Genomic DNA, 21,309 nt, shown 5'->3' with positions numbered 1-21,309 from the left:
GACAGCTTTAATCATTTATGTGGATGATATGATTATTACAGGGGATGATTTTGAAGAAATTCAGAAGTTACAGGTAAAACTTGCATTTGAATTTGAGATGAAAGATTTGGGAGAATTGAAGTACTTCCTTGGAGTTGAGGTTGCTTGTTCACCTAAAGGAATTTTCTTATCCCAGCCAAAATATATGTTAGATTTGTTGAAAGAGACTGGTATGTTAAGGTGTAAACCTATGGATACTCCTATGGTAGAGAAGCATCACTTGGGTATTTACCCAGATCATGTTCCTGTTGATAGGGGTAGATATCAAAGACTTGTAAGGAGGTTAATTTATTTATCTCATACTCGTCCTGATATTAAGTATGTTATGAGTGTTGTAAGTCAGTTTATGCACTCACCCAAATGAAGATCACATGGTTGTGGTAATGCGAATTTTCCCATATCTAAAGTCTGCACCTGGTAAATGAACACTTTATGGAAATCATGGACATCTAAAGATTGAGGGGTTTATAGATGCAGATGAGTTGGCAATGTTACTGACAGATGATTTACATTTGGGTATTTTACATTTGTTGGAGTTAATTTGGTTACGTGGCGTAGTAAGAAGCAAAAAGTGGTGTCAAGATTGTCTGCAAAAGCTGAGTATAAAGGTATGGCCCATGGAATATGTGAACTTCTTTGGTTACGTAAACTTTTGAGATGTCTTGGTTTTGAACCAAAGGAGGCTATATTGTGATAATAAATCTGCAAGGGAAATAGTTGATAATCTAGTACAACATGATCGAACAAAGCATGTGGATGTTGATCGACACTTTATCAAGGAAAATCTTGAAAGGAAGATTGTGTCTATATCGTTTGTGAGTTCAGGAGAGTAGTTATTGATGTTCTTACTCATGCAGTATCTAGTAAGGTTTTCCAAGATTTAATTATCAAGTTGGGCATATATGATGTCGATGCACCAACTTGAAGGGGAGTGTTGATTTGAGTCTTATTGTAAATGTTATTGGAATCCTATTTTAGGTAGGATTAGGATATGTAATCTTTAGGATTTAGTTTCCTTATCCTTTGTAATTACTTTCCTTGTAGAATAAGGTATGTGTGCCTATATATTTGTAAACCCTAGATGATGAATAATATACCGTAGTATTCAAAGTATTTCTTCTTATATGTATGTATGTATATTCCCCTTTGTAACCCTTTTTATCTTGCTATTGTACGACAGTTATTTTTGTCTAGTGTTGCTTTGTTTCTTGTTTGGTCCTAGCATCAAATTGAAAAAGGAATCAAAAGCATTTAGACAAAATTGTTGATGAAATGGTCAAGTGGGGGAGAAGAATGTCCAATGGTCAAGTGGGGGAGAAGAATGGGGATTGAATAAAAGCAATCATGTCACATCTTCCTACAGTCCTACTTGTACGAGGCGGAGGGACTTTCTATTGTAATTAAAATCCAGGCGCAGTAGCTTCACAGATTTTTTTTCACTTTTTTTTAGTTTTTACTCGGTTATTTTTATTTATGATTATTAGATTAAATAAATTATACATAATTAGTGGTCAGAATTAAACATAAATGTGTCAAAAGCTAAAAAATATGTATGAATGTTACTTTCCAAAAATATTTGTAAAGTTGGTCATGTATTAAACACATTGTGTATACATCTAATAAATTTTGTGCAAAACTGAGCGCAGTGACGTTTAAGTTTATATAACCGACTCCACTTATTAGAAAAAGACTTTGTTGTTGTTGTTATCCATTCAATAAGTTCATGATTGTAGTGTGATAAACTAGTGATGCGATAGAATCTCTTTTTTCAGAGGAATGAGTGACTTAAGAGAGACTAGTCCAAAGATATCTCAAAGAATGTGAGAATGTGATCTACAAACAAATAATGTAGATATGTAAAGCACTGATTGCAGTATGTAATTGTGCTGGAATCTATTCTCAGCTTTTTGTATTTTTGCTACTGCTTAAACCTTGTGACGAATATATGCCACAGCTTTAAAAAAAAAAAAAAAAATTAGTCAAATAATGAAGACAGATAGAATGTGATCTACAAACAAATAATGTAGATATGTAAAGCACTGATTGTAGCATGTAATTGTGCTGGAATCTATTCTCAGCTTTTTGTATTTTTGCTACTGCTCAAACCTTTTGTGACGAATATATGCCACAGCATTAAAAAAAAAGTCAAACAATGAAGAAAGATAGAAAAATGTGAATGAGGATCCTTTTCGTGAAGAGTCCAAGGATCCTCTAATTACATATGTTTATCGTATATCGTGCGATCAGTTTTTGTTAATTACTGTTTATATTCAATTTTAAATAAAAAAATTTACAATAATTTCTGACCGTACGATATACGATAAATGGATATGATTGAAGGATTCTCATGATCTTTACAAAGATGATCTGAAGCGAATCCTCATTCGAAAAATGTAAAGCACATCGGCAAGGAGGGGCGGATTGATGTTGAAGGTTTTTTTTTTTTTTTTTTTTTTTTTTTTCGGTCAATCGATAGATGTGAGCAAATCTGTATATAACGTGGATTCTCTTTGCTCTCACAGATCAGATGCTAAACTCACTGTGACAGCCAACGTCCACCAAATTCCCACGTGTAGTTTTTTCCGCTTGAACGCCGTGGAAACTGCTTTTTCTTGGACGGTAATGGCCCCCAACGACACCATCATTCGACACGTGTCCTCAATATTGTCAGCATCCATGATCTATGCCCTTACATTTGATAAAGTAACAATATTCCTACAAAGTGGAAACTCAGGAGGGAAGCTGTCTCTTACACTTCTCTCAACGAGAAAAGCAGCAAGCAACCTTAATCCTTAAGCTTTACCGAACTCCAAAATCCTCCATCCATTTCAATTTCTACCCTAATTTTTGGATTTTCGTGATCTTCTCCAATTGCTCTGGAGCACAATCATAAAGGTAGATTCAATTTCAATCAATTTCTGTACTTTTTTTTATTAATTTTAAATTAGATTAAATTTCCCTAATGGGTACCTTAGTTTTCTTACCAAAGTACAAAAATTACGTCATTTTCTTGAACATCTCGTTTCTGTTAGTGGGATGCGCTTTCTTGGTTGTACATTCCCATGCTTCAGACTTTTTGGTTCGAAGCACTTCTGAGATAAGCACTTCTGGGGTTTCCAGATTTTCTGATTCACTAGATTGCAAGGGTTTTCTTATTTTAGATGACTACAAAGCTAAGTGCTTTTACCTTAAATCCAACAACACATTTGTCTCCCAAGGCTATATAAACTACCTTAACATTTTCTACTGCAATTTTGGAACTTTTCCTCAATTGGATTATTGCTGTAAGTTTCTTTGGCTTCTGGTTTTGTTCTATGTGTTGGGGAACACAGCTTCTGAGTACTTTTGTTCTTCACTTGATAGTTTATCTAGGTTGTTAAAATTGTCCCCTACAATGCTGGGGTAACTCTGCTTTCTCTTGGCAATGGAGCCCCTGTTGTGTTTTCCAGTCTTGTTTCGTCTATGGGTGGCGGGACGGGCGAAATTGGTCTTAATATAGTTTTGGGCGGTGCTTCCTTTGTGTCGTGTGCTGTGGTTGGAATCTTAAGCATTTCAATGTGCAAAAGGCGCATTCGAGTTCACAAATCGGACTTTGTGAGAGATATTTGCTTCTACCTTCTGGTCATGTATGTTTGGGTGTTATCTTGATTCACAAGGAAAGCTTGCAATCTATATTATCGGTGTGATTTTTGGAATCATTTTTGGGATTGTTGCTTTCTTCTGGCCGCATTGCGGAGCTTGCTTGTCTGTCCACGTTGAGGAGCCTGCCTGTATGTCCGCCTAACAGAGCCAGTCCGCAACTGCTTGTTTACAAACCCATGTCGTATACTGCCATGAGTTTGTCAGGTGTTGGAAAACATTAGTATTTAGGTTTACTCTAATGTTTGGTTTTTTGGGCTTAGCCCATTAGCATTAGGGTTTTGGTTTCTTACCTTTTAGAGTTAGGGCTAGTTTATTATAAATAACATGCTTGTTATTCAATCATGAATAAGTTAGTCACAATGTAGCTTTTTAGTGTTATATAGCCGTTTCGATGTTTTTGTTTATTTAATAATATTTTTATTATTGTGTAGTCTTGTTCATTGTGCACTCTGATATTCAACTAATTCATCCTACTAGCAGTAAACTTCGATATTTTGTTTTATGTTTTCTATTTTCATTACTTTTCATTTAATTTGACAGTGAGCCTTCGTGACTAATCTGACAAATAAAAACTTACTTAGGTAAAGAATCCGACACGCATTGTAGAAACCCTAACTGATAAGAGACAAAAAAACATATATATATAATATATATATATATATATATATATATATATTATATATATATATATATATTATATATATATATATGTCTCTTCTCCTTTGTATCCCTTTTTATCTTGCAATTTTAAAATAATTAAACAACCAAAAACCCAACTTCTTTACAGATAAAGAAAGCCAAGATCCTTAGAAGAAACCTTGCTAAATTATAACAATAAACTTGTATCTCAAGAAGTAAAGTATACCTTTACTCATATTAAATCTCTCTCGTTTTCGCTTGTATAACAGTAAAAGAGGAAGTTAAAATTGGTGACACATTATTTGATTTGCAATTTGGTTTAAAAAAATTAATCTCCCTAGCATTATTACAAACAAATTGATTCTCAAAACAAATTGAAGCTTTTGAGTTTCTAAAACACCCATTATATAGCAGTTGTCTTTGTCTAGTGTTGCTTAGTTTCTTGTTTGGGCCTTCAAAAGGAAACAAAAGTAATGCATCAAATTATTTAAGTATTGATGAGGCGGAGTTTGGTTTCTGAATCGGAACATAAATCATTTCTTTAAGTATTGATGAGGTGGAGCTTGGTGAAAATGATAAACCAACAAAAGAATATATGGGTGTTAAAACCCAAGAAAATCATTTGCTTTGCTTTAATTTTATGTGTCACATTTCTTCTCTTCTTTTGCATCATCTTATTACAAATTATTTAAAATCGTTTTGGTGAAATACATAATATATTTACCTCAATTACAAAACTCATAATCTTATTGTCATTTTGAGATTGATGTGCTTCTTAAAAAAAAACTGCTTCTGGTGTGCTTTAAGAATAATCTGCTACAAAATAAAGTAGTTGAGTGTTTAATGAACTGTATTTTTAAAAGTGTTATAAGTATGAAAAATAGTGTAAAAGTATTTCATATTTTATAATTGTATATAATGACAAAAATAGACGTAACAATGTTGGTGGTGACGATGACAACGGTGATAAGGGCAAGGGGTTGTGATGGCGGTGGTGGTGGTGCCAATAAAGGGGTGTGGTGGTTGGGCCACAAAGGCAACATTGGTGGTAGGGGTGGCAACAATAGCAATGGTGGCGGTTATGGTAGCAGTGGTGGCGGTTGTGCTTATGGTGGTGGTGGTGGCGGTGGTGGCATGGTGGTAACAATGGCCATGGTAGTGGTGGCGCGTATGGTTGTGGTGGTCGTGACGCAATTGTAGTGTGGTGATGGTGGCAACAGTGATAGTGATCATGGCAATGGTGATGTAAGAGGTTAGGGTTTATAGTGGTGGTCACTTTGTTCTCCAATGATAAAATGTGTCTACAAGAATAAATAATGTTATTTTTTAAAAGAAAAATTTATTGAGTGTATTACAGGAATTAAAAATATTCATTAAATGCTCAACTCTACTTTTTATTAAAGCAGTTTTACCTACATATTGCTTTTAAAATCTGTTGTCTAGAGGCAATGCATTACTTTTAATATAAGCAAAATAATTTATTTTCACCAAACACATTTTTACTGCTTAACTTTAAAGTGAAGCAACTTTTGATGAAAAAAAACAATACCAAACAAGGGCTTAATCTTGATAAGTGAGCATTTAGAAAACATTTTTGGTGAAATTATTAATCGGGGAGAATGAGGATAAATTCTTGAAGAGAAATATAAAAGAGACTCTCTATGGACTCCCTGTCACCTCATATATTTAGCACAATATTTTATAATGCGGGTAATGCTAGGGAGACTAAATTTGTAAAAAAAATTTACAAACTAAATGACGTGTCACCAATATGAAATGAACACATTTATCAACGCTTAAGTAATAATATAATCATCAACTTCCATGTCATTTAGTTTATAAATTTTGTCTACAAATTTAGTGTAACATCCCATATCGCCCAGGGGAGTGATCCTTAAATGTATAGTCTCATCCCTACCTAGCACGAGGCCTTTTGGGAGCTCACTGGCTTCGGGTTCCGTAGGAACTCCGAAGTTAAGCGAGAAGGGGGCTAGAGCAATCCCATGATGGGTGACCCACTGGGAAGTTGCTCGTGAGTTCCCAAAAACAAAACCGTGAGGGAATGGTAAGCCCAAAGCGGACAATATCGTGCTAAGGTAGTGGAGTCGAGCCCGGGAAGTAGTCCCGCCCGGGGCGGGATGTGACAATTGGTATCAGAGCCAATCCCTAGCCGGAAGTGTGCCGACGAGGACGTCGGGCCCCTAAGGGGGGTGGATTGTAACATCCCATATCGCCCAGGGGAGTGATCCTTAAATGTATATTCGCATCCCTACCTAGCACGAGGCCTTTTGGGAGCTCACTGGCTTCGGGTTCCGTAGGAACTCCGAAGTTAAGCGAGAAGGGGGCTAGAGCAATCCCATGATGGGTGACCCACTGGGAAGTTACTCGTGAGTTCCCAAAAACAAAACCGTGAGGGAATGGTAAGCCCAAAGCGGACAATATCGTGCTAAGGTAGTGGAGTCGGGCCCGGGAAGTAGTCCCGCCCGGGGCGGGATGTGACATTTAGTCTTCCTAGCATTAGTCTTATAATGCTGGCACATGAATGAATTGATGTTAAACTAGCTCTAAGGTGACAGAGAGTCCTACTTTTGAGAGTCACCTTAGCATTCCTCATCCTTAAATAAAGGCACTCATGTCACATCCTCCCACTTGTACAAGGCGTAAGGTCTTTTTTCATCCAACTAAAATTCATGCTCAGTAGTGTCATGGATTTGCACAAACCATTTTTAGTTTCTCACATACCTCTCTTTATTTATGGCCACCAGATTGAATCAATCAAATGGAATCAACATCCAAAATTAAACTTGAGTGTGTAAAAAGCTAAAAAAATATATGTGAAATCACTTCACAAAAATATTTGTAAAGTTGGTCATTTGTTAAACAAATTGTATTATACATCTAATAAATTCAAAATTGTAGTGTGGTAAACTGGTGACGTGAAAGAATCTCTTCTTGAGACGAGCAAGTAACGTGATACAGACTAGTTAACCCAAAAGTTTCTCAAAAATTTCCCTAGGGCATGCGACACACGTTTGTGGTGGACAATTAATTTGTAATCCTATTGGTTTAATTAGAGATTGTTCTCTATGTAACATAGTGTGAGAATTCACAAAGTGGAAATAGAAATTAGAGAGAAAAGAATTAGGTTTTCCAATTTAGAGAATTGAAAAACAAAACACCATACCAAATCCCTTTGCTGCAACACCTACCTGATGGATAAAGTTCTAGCAGATCGTCGTCTTCTTGCTTCACTACCCGAAGATTTATTCATGTAGATATTGGTATAGGGGTAACACTTGGGAGCCTCAACAACATTGAATATGTCCACCTATGAAATCTAAAGGTGAGAATTCTAAAACTTACTCTAAGTTTATACATGTGTCCTTAATTTTATTATACCTGAACATAACCAATACATAAATTAATTTAATATAATTAAACAGAATCCAACATTCTGCTAACATGCATGTTAAAATGATTATTTATGCTTACGCCAACCGCCGCACTTCTGCAAATATGTACTAAGGTAGTTCACAATCCAACATTCTGGTCCATCAGTCAAACTACACCAAGACGGTATTACATTGCTTTAATGATAACGTTGCCCTTGAGTACTCTCATGGTCATCTGTACGCTTGATGCACAATGAGACCTATACCGTCCAAAGATAGATAATGAAGAGGTTTTATAACCCAAGGTTCCATACTTAAGTGCAATTGGTGCTTTGTTGTACTTATCTCAGCGTAAAAGACCTAACATCGCATGCATTATGAATCTCTTAGCATGACACAATCATGTGCCAACACGCAAACATTGAAAGGGGTTAAAGAAATTCTGTGTTATCTTAATGGTACTGTGGACTTGTCCTATCCCTACTCAACTTCGAGTGCAACCGTCCTCCACCCCCACCCCCCCTCCCCCCCCAAAAACAAAAACCCAGTTCTCGAGTTCCCTTTGTTGGTTATGTTGATGCTGGGTACTTATTCGATCCGCACATGGCAAGATCCCAAACAGGTATTGTTGGTGGAACCATAATTTCTTGGAGGTCTACTAAGCAAACTTTATTTACTACGTCTTTGAATTATGTCAAGGATACTCTCTCTCTATAAGGCTGCTCGTGAGTGTACATAGTTGAGAGTCATTGTCGAGCATATTCAAAGCACTTGTGGATTTTGTCCATCATTGACGTCCAACAATGATCTTTGAGGATAATTTTGCATGCAGACCAGATTCGTAAATGATACATATTAGATTTGTTTGATTTCTTGAACACATATTAACCGTTAAATTTTGTAATTTATGTTATAAGTTGATGTGCTCTAGAATTTTCGCTTGTAAAAAATTAAGACGAGTTACCACTAGACCAATAGTTGACAACATTTGGATTTAATAAATATTGATAGACTCAAGCCCTAAATTCTTTGAGTTTTGATCGCTATGTTATCACTTTGTTACCGATATTTAATTTTGTTCAATTCTACAATTTAAATTTAAATTTTGATCATTAGTATATGCATTGAAACCTAAATTTTATAATAGAGGTGGATAGGTTGAAATTAGATTATTTTTTTCTCATTAGCATGTGATGTCTACAAACGCTAATTACTCATAGGCTTATCATGCTAGAGATGTTATACTTTATAAAATTACATTGTAAACTGTTTAATAAAAGTAGGGTTCACTAATATGGAAAAGGATCCTTGCCGGAAATTACTCATAGGCTTATCATGCTAGAGAGGTTATACTTTAGTAAATTACATTGTAAACTATTTAATAAAAGTAGGGTTCACTAATATGGAAAAGGATCGCCGGATCCTTTTCCTGGGGATCCTAGGGATCCCGTGATCGCGACCGCTCATCGTACATCATGTGGTCAGTTTTTGTTATGTACTTTTTATATTTAATTTTAAATTTTAAATTTTAAAATGATTTCTGACCACACGATATACGATAGATGGTCCCGATCACGAAATCCCTAGGATCTTCAGGAAAATGATCCGGCGATGATTCTTTTCCCACTACTATAAGTAAATTCCACCATTTTTTAAAGATGTGGTACAATGTGTCCTAAATTGTAGTCTCAATTGTTTTGGTCCTGTCATATTTCCCACATTCTCTTTTTTTCTTGCAAAACTATGTAATATTTAATGGTGCCATAATCTTAATCATCAAGTAACAATGATTTATATGAAATTTGTTTATTGTTGTGTGGCGTCCTAATTCAATTATATGTGCTTATAAATGTTAAAAAAAACAGCTTAAAATGTAGAGTAATTTTTGAATTTGTATGTGACATCCCACATCACCTAGGGGAGTGATCCTTATATATATATTCCCATCTCTACCTAGCACGAGGCTTTTTGGAAGCTCACTGGCTTCGGGTTCCGTTGGAACTCCAAAATTAAGCGAGTAGCGCGCGAGAGCACTCCCATGATGGGTGACCCACTGGGAAGTTCTCGTGTGAGTTCCCATGAACAAAACCGTGAGAGTGTGCTAGGGTTCCAAAGCGGACAATATTGTGCTACGGTAGAGTCGGGCTCGGGAAGTGGTCCCACCCAGGCCGGGATGTGACATTGTATCACGTAACTCATCCGCATAAAACTTAACACATAAAATGAGAATTCGTTAATTTGAGTTTACCAAAAACGTGTCTGTAGACTTTTAATTTTAAATCTCGACTGAGAGAAATAATGTTTATGCATGCTTTGTCACAAACGAGTGATGTAGCATGCATACGATGCCAAAGAGATTCTAAAAAAATGTCATCTACAAACAACTTATCAAGAAAGAAAGTAAATTATAAAGAACATCGGCAAGGAGGGAAAAGGATGGATGTCAAAGCTATGAGTGTGATGCAAAATCTTTATGAGTAATGCTAGGGAGACTCAATTTGTAGATTAAATTTTGTAAACTAAATGACTTGGAAGTTAGTGATTGGATTATTACTTAATCGTTGATAAACGTGCTCATTTTTTTATTGGTGACACCTCATTTGGTTTGCTAATTTAGTCTACAAATTTAATCTCCGTAGCATTACTCAATCTTTATACTATCGTGGGTTTTCTTTCAGCTTGGATGCCCATGGGGACTGCTTGTTCTTGGAAAAGGACCTGCGAGGATCCTTTTCCTAGGGATCCTAGGAATTCCGTGATCGCGACCATTCATCGTACATTGTGCGGTCAGTTTTCGTTAGATGCTATTTATATTTAATTTTAAATTTTAAAATGATTTTTTATCACACGAAGTACGATGGACGGTCCTGATCACGAGATCCTTAGAATTCCCGGATCCTTTTCCCCTTTTCTTTGACGGTGAGGGCCCCAACGACACCATCATTCGACATCTGTCCAACCATGTCAGCATCCATGATCTATGGTCTTACAATGGTAAAAGTGAAACACAACCTCACTCAGAAAGGAATCTTCAAAGGCTCTTTCTCTTCCACTTTTCTCCACTAAAAAACAGCAACCTTAATCCTTGAGCTTTACCAAATTCAAAAACCCTCCATCCTTTTCAATTTCTCCGGAGCACGATCATAAAAGTAGATTCAATATGAATTAAGTTCTCTACTTTTTTTGTCAACTAGAATTTTGGTTGTTAGATTGAATTTCTCCAAGAGAAATACATTTTTACACTAACTTTTGCATTTGAAAATTTTCATTTTAACGAATGACATAATAATGTATATTTTTTTATTTCTCATCATTAATTACTAGACAAAAGCTTTAAAATTCTTGTTTTTTTTTTTTGTGTGTAGAAAAAGATACATCTTATTTGTTAAAGTGAGCAGGTCCAAAAACAAATGTTAGTGCAAAGGCTGCTAGCACTTCCCTTTCTGTAATGGGTGCCTTAGTTTTCTTACCAAAGTACAAAAAATATATAATTTTCTTCAACATCTCGTCTCTATTGGATTACAACTTACATTGGCTAGCTTGTCATTGATTATTTGAATGAATAATATATAAAGGTTGATTGAAGTCCAAGAGCATCAAGCACAAAACATGGTTATCAGTTAACTGTCCATATTACGTTTACACTGATTAGGGTTTAGAAGTTCAAAGGCTGGCATGGGGTGTGGTATGCTAAACGTTTGGAAGTCCAAATCACAACTCTCTCAGCATGCGGTTTTGAAACGGCTGGTTGTCATTTACTTCGATAGGTTTTGCTGAACATACATACTACTAGGAGCCTTTAAGCCTAAGGCACTTACTAAAATCAACTTTCTCACTTGTTCCTGACTGATATCTTCTCTGACAAGTAATCTTCTTACTATAAGTGATGTGGCCGCCATGTCAGCTTATGAGTATGAGTGCTATTTATCAGTGTAAGCAAATGATGGTACAAATATATCGAAAAAGTAGCATTTTTGTTAGATGTGTTGTTATTGTTGATTGAGAGTCAGTTAAGTTGCTTAAATGCTAAGGATGATATATAGCAGTAGCTATAAATAGAACATTTTACTCCATTAAGTCATAAACTCAATACAGAACATTTTACTCCATCTTCGAATTCTCTCTCATCTCTCTACAATCTCGGTTTCCCTCTAGATTTTTCACCATTGTTTTGACTTGCAAATGGAATCGAGTTACACAGTTTTAAACGGTGAAGGCTCCCTCGCAATGGTTCAGGCAGGACTAGACGCAGTACCTCTCAAATGCGCACCCATTGTGTCGTCCTATAACGACAAGATCCGCCCTCTTCTGGATGCGGTAGACAAGTTACGCAGCTTGAAGGTGATGGATGAAGGCATTCAGCTGCCAACGATTGTGGTGGTCGGAGACCAGTCATCCGGGAAGTCTAGCGTGCTCGAATCCTTGGCCGGCATCAGCCTACCTCGGGGCCAAGGCATCTGCACGAGAGTGCCTCTTATTATGAGGCTGGAACACCACTCGAGTCCTCAGCCTGAACTTTCCTTGGAGTACAATGGCAGAGTTGATCGTACTGATGAAGACAATATCGCCAAAGATATTGTGAAAGCTACTAATTCTATTGCGGGGGGAGGTAAGGGAATTTCGAACACGCCACTTACTTTGTTGGTGAAGAAGAATGGGGTTCCGGATCTGACTATGGTTGACCTTCCGGGAATCACAAGGGTTCCGGTCCATGGCCAACCTGAAAATATCTATGATCAGATCAAAGATATGATCATGGAGTATATTAAGCCGGAGGAAAGTATTATTCTGAATGTATTGTCTGCTACGGTGGATTTTACTACGTGTGAGTCAATCCGGATGTCACAAAGTGTAGATAAGACTGGTGAGAGGACGCTTGCTGTGGTTACGAAAGTGGACAAGTCACCGGAAGGACTACTTGAGAAGGTCACTGGAGATGATGTAAACATTGGTCTTGGTTATGTCTGTGTAAGGAACAGGATTGGTGACGAAACTTATGAGGAGGCAGCGGCGATGGCTCATGAACTCTTTCAAACCCATCCCCTGCTTTCGAAGATCGACAAGTCCATTGTTGGTATTCCAGTTTTAGCACAGAAGCTGGTCCAAATTCAAGCAAACAGCATAGCAAGAAATATACCCGATATAGTGAAGAAGATCAATGACAGGCTGAACTTCTGCATTATGGAGCTGAACAAAATGCCGAAGAGTCTTTCATCTGTTGCCGAGGCCATGACGGCCTTTATGCAAATCATTGGCTTGGCTAAGGAATCACTTAGGAAGATTCTTTTGAGAGGAGAATTTGAGGAGTATGCGGAAGACAATCGCATGCACTGCACTGCTAGATTGTTTGAGATGCTCAACCAGTACTCGGATGAACTTCACAGATGTGCTGAAACTGATGCAAAGAGCAACTTCTTGATGGAGGAGATCAAGATCTTGGAGGAGGCCAAAGGTATTTCACTTCCGAACTTCCTTCCACGCAATGCTTTCCTCATTATCTTGCAGGGAAAAGTGAATGAAATTTCTAGTATTCCGATTGCATTTGAGGAAAAAGTGTGGAACTACATTGAAGAGGTGGTTATTTCTGTGTTGATGCATTATACGGATAACTATCACCAGCTGCAGCTGTCAGCAAGGCGTGCCGGCCATAGTCTAATGGCCAAGATGAAGGAGAGGTCAATCAAGTGGGTGCTGGAGCTTGTAGAGATGGAAAAGCTGACAGATTATACATGTGATGGTGATTATGTTTCTAAATGGAACAAGTTGATGGCTAGTCAAAACGAATTCATTCAAGGAGTCTTAACCGATGAGAAGAAACCTTCTATCATAGATATAGAAGGCATCGGGGAAGTGGAAGTTGGTGTTCTGAGGAAGTACCCGCATGTGTTAGCCCAAGCTTATGACCTTAAAATGAGAATGATTGCCTATTGGAAGGTTGTTTTAAGGAGGCTTGTGGACTCCATGGCATTGCACTTGCAGCTGTCTGTTTTCGACCTTGTGAACAAAGAGATGGAAGCTGAGATTGTGAATGAGTTAATGGGACCTTACAGTGGGGGAATTGAGAGGATGTTGGAGGAGTCCCCGGCAGTGGCCGTAAAGCGTGAGAAGCTTAACAAAAGCATAAAAAAACTGAGGGATTCGAAGGAGGTGGTGGCCAAGATTATGGACAGCATTACCACTTATGGTGATTAACTAACTTGCCAATTAGTTTTGAGGGTACTAAAAAATGGTCAAAATAAAAGTATGCAGTCTGTTTTCGTATGTCGTTGGTTGTTTGTTTGTCAACTTTTGTTTCAAGTTTTTCGTTTCCTTTGTGTTCTTTTATGTGGTAATTGTATGGTTCTGGTAATCCTTATCAAGTTTAACGTTTTCAATGAAATTTAACTGCAAATTTGTCCTACCAGCAGTCAACTCCGATATTTCATTTTCAGTTTCTGCTTTCATTATCTTTCATTTAATGTGACAATGAGTCTTCATAACTAATCTGACAGATAAAAACTTACTTAGGTAAAGAATCCGACACTTATTGTAGAAACCCTAACTGATCAGAAAACCACATTCCCTAAGTTTTCTTATTTTCGACGTCAAAGTTGTAATAACCTAAAAGTGAACATCGAAATACTGTTACTGTCGTAAGATAAATAAACTTGTTTGCCGGTTTATACATCTTCTCAGTTCTATCCGGGAATATGTTATCATCTTAAAAAAAAAACATATATATATATATATGTGTGTGTGTGTGTGTGTGTGTGTGTCTTTCTTTTCCTTTGTATTCCTTTTTATCTTGCAATTTTGGTAGAAATTAATTAAACAACCAAAAACCCAACTTCTTTACAGATAAAGAAAGCCAAGATCCTTAGAAGAAACCTTGCTAGATTATAACAATAAACTTGTATCTCAAGAGGTAAAGTATCCCTTTACTCATATTAAATCTCTCTTGTTTTCTCTTGTATAACAGTAAAAGAGGAAGTTAAAGAGCACGACAAAAAAAATTGAAGCTTTTGAGTTTCTAAAACACCCATCATACATCAGTTGTCTTTGTCTGGTGTTGCTTTTTTTTTTTTTTTTTTTTTTTTTTTTTTTTTTTTTTTTTTTTTTTTGGGAAAACTGGACATTGTATACTAGGACCCAAGGTCAAACAAAGATACAAAAAGATCCACAAACTACATAAGTACAAAACAAAACAATGGACCTGAACAGTACACACAAAAGAGTCCAAAACAAGTTTTGGGGCCCAAGACAAACACAGACAAAACTACAGAACTCTCTAGAACCTTGCAATCCCCTCCATTGCAGGAAATGTCAAGAGTCACCATCACAATCCGTCCAGCACTCCGACCAACCAGTGCTCCAACACTGCAGAGCATCCATGCCAGTGCAAACCCATGCCCTAAACCACCATCAAGCAGCCACCACCCAGAAACGAAGAATTTGGTGACTCCAACAACCTGCAACAACCCCCGTGCCGACACAACCAATAGAGGAAAGAAGCTGGTGGAGAAGCCACCAATGACAGTTCCAATAAAGGCAAACAAACAAAAGGTTGTGGTGTGTACATCCGAGTAAAAACTCTACGCACCTTCCAAAGAAAACACAGCCAAATGCTGTGAAGAAAAGAGGTTGCAAGTCAGGAAAGAGGAAGCAACAAGGAAGTATGGAGCCCACCCAAATGCAGACTGGAAGAAAATCGTCTCAAACTGAGGGTCAGGCCAAAAAGCTTGTGGGCTCCACCGATCCAAAACCACAAAATTAGGCTTTTTTCAATAATTTTCAAGTGACCACCTCTTTTAATAATCTTCCAATATGTTCAAAAATCTTATTTTAATATGGTAGTTTAATTTAATTACCTATATTAATTCAATTAAAATAATAAATTATGTTTGGCTTATACCCCTTTGGCCCCTCCTCGATTGGAGATGATTTTTTGTCAAATGGCTATATTTGGCCTATGACCCTTTGGCCTTCTCGGTTGGAGATGGTATAAAATATGGTTTGGCATTGTTCATTAAAATATAATTTCTTGCATGGCTATAGGGCTAAACATAGCCCTTTGGCCCTCCTTCGGTTAGAGATGGCCTAATACATTTCTTAGGTATGATGAGGTGGAGCTTGGTGAAAATGATAAACCAAAAAATATATATATGGGTGTTAAAACCGAATAAAATCATTTGCCTTGGTTTAATTTCATGTGTCACATTTCTGTTCTTCTTTTGCGTCATCTTGCAAATTATTTAAAATCGTTTTGGTCAAATACATAATATTTTTACTTCAATTGAAAAACTCATAATCTTATGGCCATTTTGAGATTGATGTGCTTTTTAAAAAAACTGCTTCTGATGTGCTTTAAGAATAATCTACTACAAAATAAAGCAATTAAGTGTTCAATGAACTGTATTTTTAAAGTGTTGTGAGTATGAAAAATAGTGTAAAAGCGTTTGATAATTTATAATTGTATATAATGACAAAAATAGATGTAACAATGTTGGTGGTGACGATGACAACGGTGATAAGAGCAAGGGTTGTGATGGCTATGTTTGGCATATGACCCTTTGACCCCCTCGGTTGGAGATGGTATAAAATATGGTTTGGCATTGTTCATTAAAATATAATTTCTTTCATGGCTATAGGGCTAAACATAGCCCTTTGGCCCTCCTTCGGTTAGAGATGGCCTAATACATTTCTTAAGTATGATGAGGTGGAGCTTGGTGAAAATGATAAACCAAAAAAAAAATATATATATATGGGTGTTAAAACCAAAGAAAATCATTTGCTTTGGTTTAATTTCATGTGTCGCATTTCTGTTCTTCTTTCGCGTCATCTTACAAATTATTTAAAATCGTTTTGGTCAAATACATAATATTTTTACTTCAATTGAAAAACTCATAATCTTATGGCCATTTTGAGATTGATGTGCTTTTTAAAAAAAAAAATTGCTTCTAATGTGCTTTAAGAATAATCTACTACAAAATAAAGCAGTTGAGTGTTTAATGAACTGTATTTTTAAAGTGTTGTGAGTATGAAAAATAGTGTAAAAGCATTTGATCATTTATAATTGTATATAATGACAAAAATAGATGTAACAATGTTGGTGGTGACGATGACAACGGTGATAAGGGCAAGGGTTGTGATGGTGGTGATGCCAATAAAGGGGTGTGGTTGTTGGGTTGGAGAGGCAACATCAGTGGTAGGGGTGGCGACAACAGCGATGGTGGCAGTTGTGGTAGCAGTGATGGCGGTTGTGTCTATGGTGGCAGTGATGGCGTGGTGGTAATGATGGCAATGGTAGTGGTGGCGCGTATGGTTGTGCTGGTGGTGGCTCAACTGTAGTGTGGTGGTGGCGGCAACAATGGTGGTGATAATGCAATGGTAGTGCAAGAGGTTAGGGTTTATAGTGGTGGTCACTTTGTTCTCCAATGATAAAATGTACCTACAAGAATAAATAATGTTATTTTTTAAAATTATTGAGCATATTAAGAATTAAAAATATTCATTAAAGGCTCAACTCTGCTTTTTATTAACTCATCCACATAAAACTTAACACATAAAATTAGAATTCCTTAATTCGAGTTCACCAAAAAAGTGTTTGTAAACTTTTAATTTTAAATATCGACTAAAAGAAATAATGTATATGCATGTTTTGACACAAACGAGTGACTTAGAATGCATACGACACCCAAAAGATTCTCAGAAAATGTCATCTATAAACAACTTATCAAGAAAGAAAGTAAAATAGAAAGAACATTGGCAAGGAGGGAAAAGGATTAATGTCGAAGCGATGAGTGTGACGCAAAATCTTTATACTATCGTGGGTTCTCTTTCTGCTTGGATGCCCATGGGGACTGCTTTTTCTTTGACGGTGGATGACATGCCCCAATCCCGCTATTCCTCTAATACCAGGATGGGCACGTGCCAACCGACACCCAAGGGTGACGAAGCCATTTTAAACATGCCTATAAATAAAACATATAATTAGAAAGAGATTCACAAATGCAAAATCGTGTTCAGAGCATACAACTAATCAAGAATTAAGTGAAAGAATTATGATAGAAACGTACGAACCGAGGAATGGGTTATACCATGATAAAACTCGAAGATCTCTACGCGGAGTTGCCTTGACGTCGAGATGATGTGCCTCAATTCTAACTCGTGAGGGGGCGTAAAACCAAAAAGGTGAGTGGACCAAAGTTTATAATAATATTACTAATAAGAAAACCATTTTATTTATGAACATATTAACCCCCTATTTTGAAAACTCATATATAATACTATATATAGGTTTTATGAAAACCCTAGCATGCCATGTAAAAAATTCGTAAAACATGTACGTAAAACTAGTGCTCAGAAAATGATAATATCGTCGCTCGAAGGCAAATTCATAATCTCATCAATATTGTACTCTCTAGGGGTATCATAGTCGCTCGAAGGCATTACCTGTCCATCATCCGAAGGTGAAGCTGTACGACATTGGGTTTTGCCAGTGAAGAAACCATGGTCCATGACCCGAAGGTGAAGTTGTACGACTCCGGGTTACGTCGAAGAAGAGGATATATAACATCACACACCGACATTAACCCCGAGCTAGTGAAGCTGGGGGTATATCATCAATATCATCTACTCCTCATCCGTTTGAAGGCAATACCTATCCATCACCCTAAGGTGAAGTTGTACGACACTAGGTTACGCTAGTGAAGAAACCATGGTCCATCACCCGAAGGTGAAGTTGTACGATCCCGGGTTACGCCGGAGAAGAGGTATATACATCAATCTTTTCAATTGTATCCTATGGCCATAGACATCTAATACCCGTGTTGTGTGGATGTGTTGTATGATAACCCGCTAGATAAGTATCAAAAACATACCTTGAAAATCTCATATCAAATCACCGAAGCTCAAAATCTCATAACCCATGGTAAACCATACTCGTAATTCCATAACCAATGAGAGCCATATGAATTCATATATGCAAATCAAATAATTTATGACCATTCGCCAAAACGTAATTTCAATAAATCATAAATATTTCGTAAACCATAATTATAGAAATCCATAAATCATAATATAAAACATACTCAAATCAAGAAATATGACATACTAGGCTAATATTTTATTAAAATATATAAGCTTAAAAGGGGTCCACTCACTGATTTTATTGCCCAAGAACTGCTTGAAGTAGAGAGGATGACGTTGCTTCCCGCCAACGCGCATGTGACTAAGCCCAATTTGACCGGGAAAAGCCCCAATTTCCCTCAAACCTGCCGAAAACCCTAAAAAGGGTGTGTGCTTCAAACCATCACCTCCGGTGCTCCGCCGCCTCCAAGGTTGTTTAGGCTTTGTTCCTGGGTTCAAGGAGAGTGTAATGGTGGTGGAGATCGAAAGAAATCATTTCACAAATGGTGGTTCAAAGTCAAGAACCACTCGAACCCGTTGATGGGTTTTCTCGCAACATCAGGGCTAAAACTCGTCGGGTTTGGCTGGAATTAAGTGTTGGGATGTTGTGATGAGGTTTGGTGGTGATGAAAGGTTGAAGAAAGCTAGAAAATTGGATGGAAAACCGCCGGGAAACTTCAAGGAAACCGGGTCAAGGGGAACTTGACTGGTTCCCCTCATTCTCTCATCCCTCATTTCCCTCCTTGCTCTCTCTTCTCATTGGTCACTCCTCACCTCCCTTTTTCTAATTGATCCAATTCCTCCTTTTCTCTCCTTTCTTTTCCATCTCAGCCACACACGTGGCATTAACTGATTTCTCCAGCAAAATCTGGAGCCTTCCAGATTTATGGTCAAATGACTATTTTGCCCTCGACTTCGTTCGTTAATAACTCTTTCATTATCACTCCAAATTACGTTCTGTTCCCATCCACACGTTCGTAGCGATTAGTACTACGAGGATACATCAAGAAAATGGATCTTACGTGACACGACAAGGCAGTTAACAAAAGTCAACGTATTTGCCTCGAAGGGTATTTTCGTAATTTCAAATTTTAAAATTATAAAAACCATAATTTTTTGAGACGGATTGTTATAGTGGGGGCCCCAACGACACCATGATTCGACATCTGTCCAACTATATCAGCATCCATGATCTATGGTCTTACAATGGTAAAAATGAAACAAAATCTCCACAACATGAAAACTCAGAAAGGAATCTTCAAAGGCTCTTTCTCTGCTACTTTTCTCCACACACACACACACACACACACACACACACACAAAAAACAAAACAAAACAAAACAAAACAAAAAAGAACATCAACTTTAATCCTTAAGCTTTACCAAATTCAAAAACCCTCCATCCTTTTCAGTTTCTCTGGAGCACGATGATAAAGGTAGATTCAATATGAATTAAGTTCTCTACTTTTTTTGTTAACTTTAATTTTGGTTGTTAGATTGAATTTCTCTTAAGAGAAATACACTTTTGCATTAATTTTTACATTTGAAATTTCTCATTTTAATGAAATGACATAATAATGTATGTTTTTTATTTCTCATCGTTAATTCCTAGATAAAAGCTTTAAAATTCTTTCTTTTTTGTGTAGAAAATGATACGTGTTATTTGTTAAAGTGAAAAGGTCCATATACAAATGTTAGTGCAAAGGCTACAAGCACTTCCCTTTCTCTAATGGGTGCCTTAGTATAAAAAATATACAATTTTCTTCAACAACTCGTCTCTGTTGGGTTACAACTTACATTGGCTAGCTTGTCATCGATTATTTGAATGAATAATATATATAAAGGTTGATTGAAGTCCAAGAGCATCAAGCACAAAACATGGTTATCAGTTAACTGTCCATATTACGTTTACACTGATTAGGGTTTAGAAGTTCAAAGGCTGGCATGGGGTGTGGTTTGCTGAACGTTTGGAAGTCCAAATCACAACTCTCTCAGCATGCGGTTTTGAAACGGCTGGTTGTCATTTACTTCGATAGGTTTTGCTGAACATACATACTACTAGGAGCCCTTAAGCCTAAGGCACTTACTGAAATCAGCTTTCTCACTTGTTCCTGACTGATATCTTCTCTGACAAGTAATCTTCTTACTATAAGTGATGTGGCCGCCATGTCAGCTTATGAGTATGAGTGCTATTTATCAGTGTAAGCAAATGATAGTACAAATATGTCGTAAAAGTAGCATTTTAATTTGTTAGATGTGTTGTTATTGTTGATTGAGAGTCAGTTAAGTTTCTTAAAGGCTAAGAATGATATATAGCAGTAGCTATAAATAGAATAGTTTACTCCATTAAGTCATAAACTCAATACAGAACATTTTACTCCATCTTTGAATTCTCTCTCATCTCTCTACAATCTCGGTTTCCCTCTAGATTTTTTACCATTGCTTTGACTTGCTATAATTCAGAAACGGAAGGACAAAGGCAAATGGAATCGAGTTAGTTTTAAACGGTGAAAGCTCCCTCGCAATGGTGATTATGTTTCTCAATGGAACAAGTTGATGGCTAGTCAAAATGAATTCATTCATGGAGTCTTAACTGATGAGAAGATTCTTCTTCATAAAAAATAAAAAAAATAAAAAAAATAAAAAAAAAAACTGATGAGAAGAAACCTTCTGTCATAGATATCGAAGGCATCGGGGAAGTGGAAGTCGGT

General features: G+C 36.9%; 1 protein-coding gene across 1 annotated transcript; it reads left to right on the top strand.

Annotated features, from left to right (window-relative positions):
- Nucleotides 1–11,812: 11,812 nt before the first annotated feature.
- Nucleotides 11,813–14,112, top strand: LOC137713495 (dynamin-related protein 4C-like). Its single transcript, XM_068452794.1, has one exon. It carries the CDS (start codon nt 11,895–11,897, stop codon nt 13,902–13,904), a length of 2,010 nt encoding a protein of 669 aa, XP_068308895.1. The 5' UTR covers nt 11,813–11,894; the 3' UTR covers nt 13,905–14,112.
- The last annotated feature ends 7,197 nt before the right edge of the window (nt 14,113–21,309 follow it).

The sequence above is a fragment of the Pyrus communis genome, chromosome 13 (assembly GCF_963583255.1).
Source record: "Pyrus communis chromosome 13, drPyrComm1.1, whole genome shotgun sequence".
NCBI lineage: Eukaryota > Viridiplantae > Streptophyta > Magnoliopsida > Rosales > Rosaceae > Pyrus > Pyrus communis.
The sequence above is the reverse complement of the archived record's forward strand: the minus strand, read 5'-3'. Positions and strand labels throughout refer to the sequence as shown.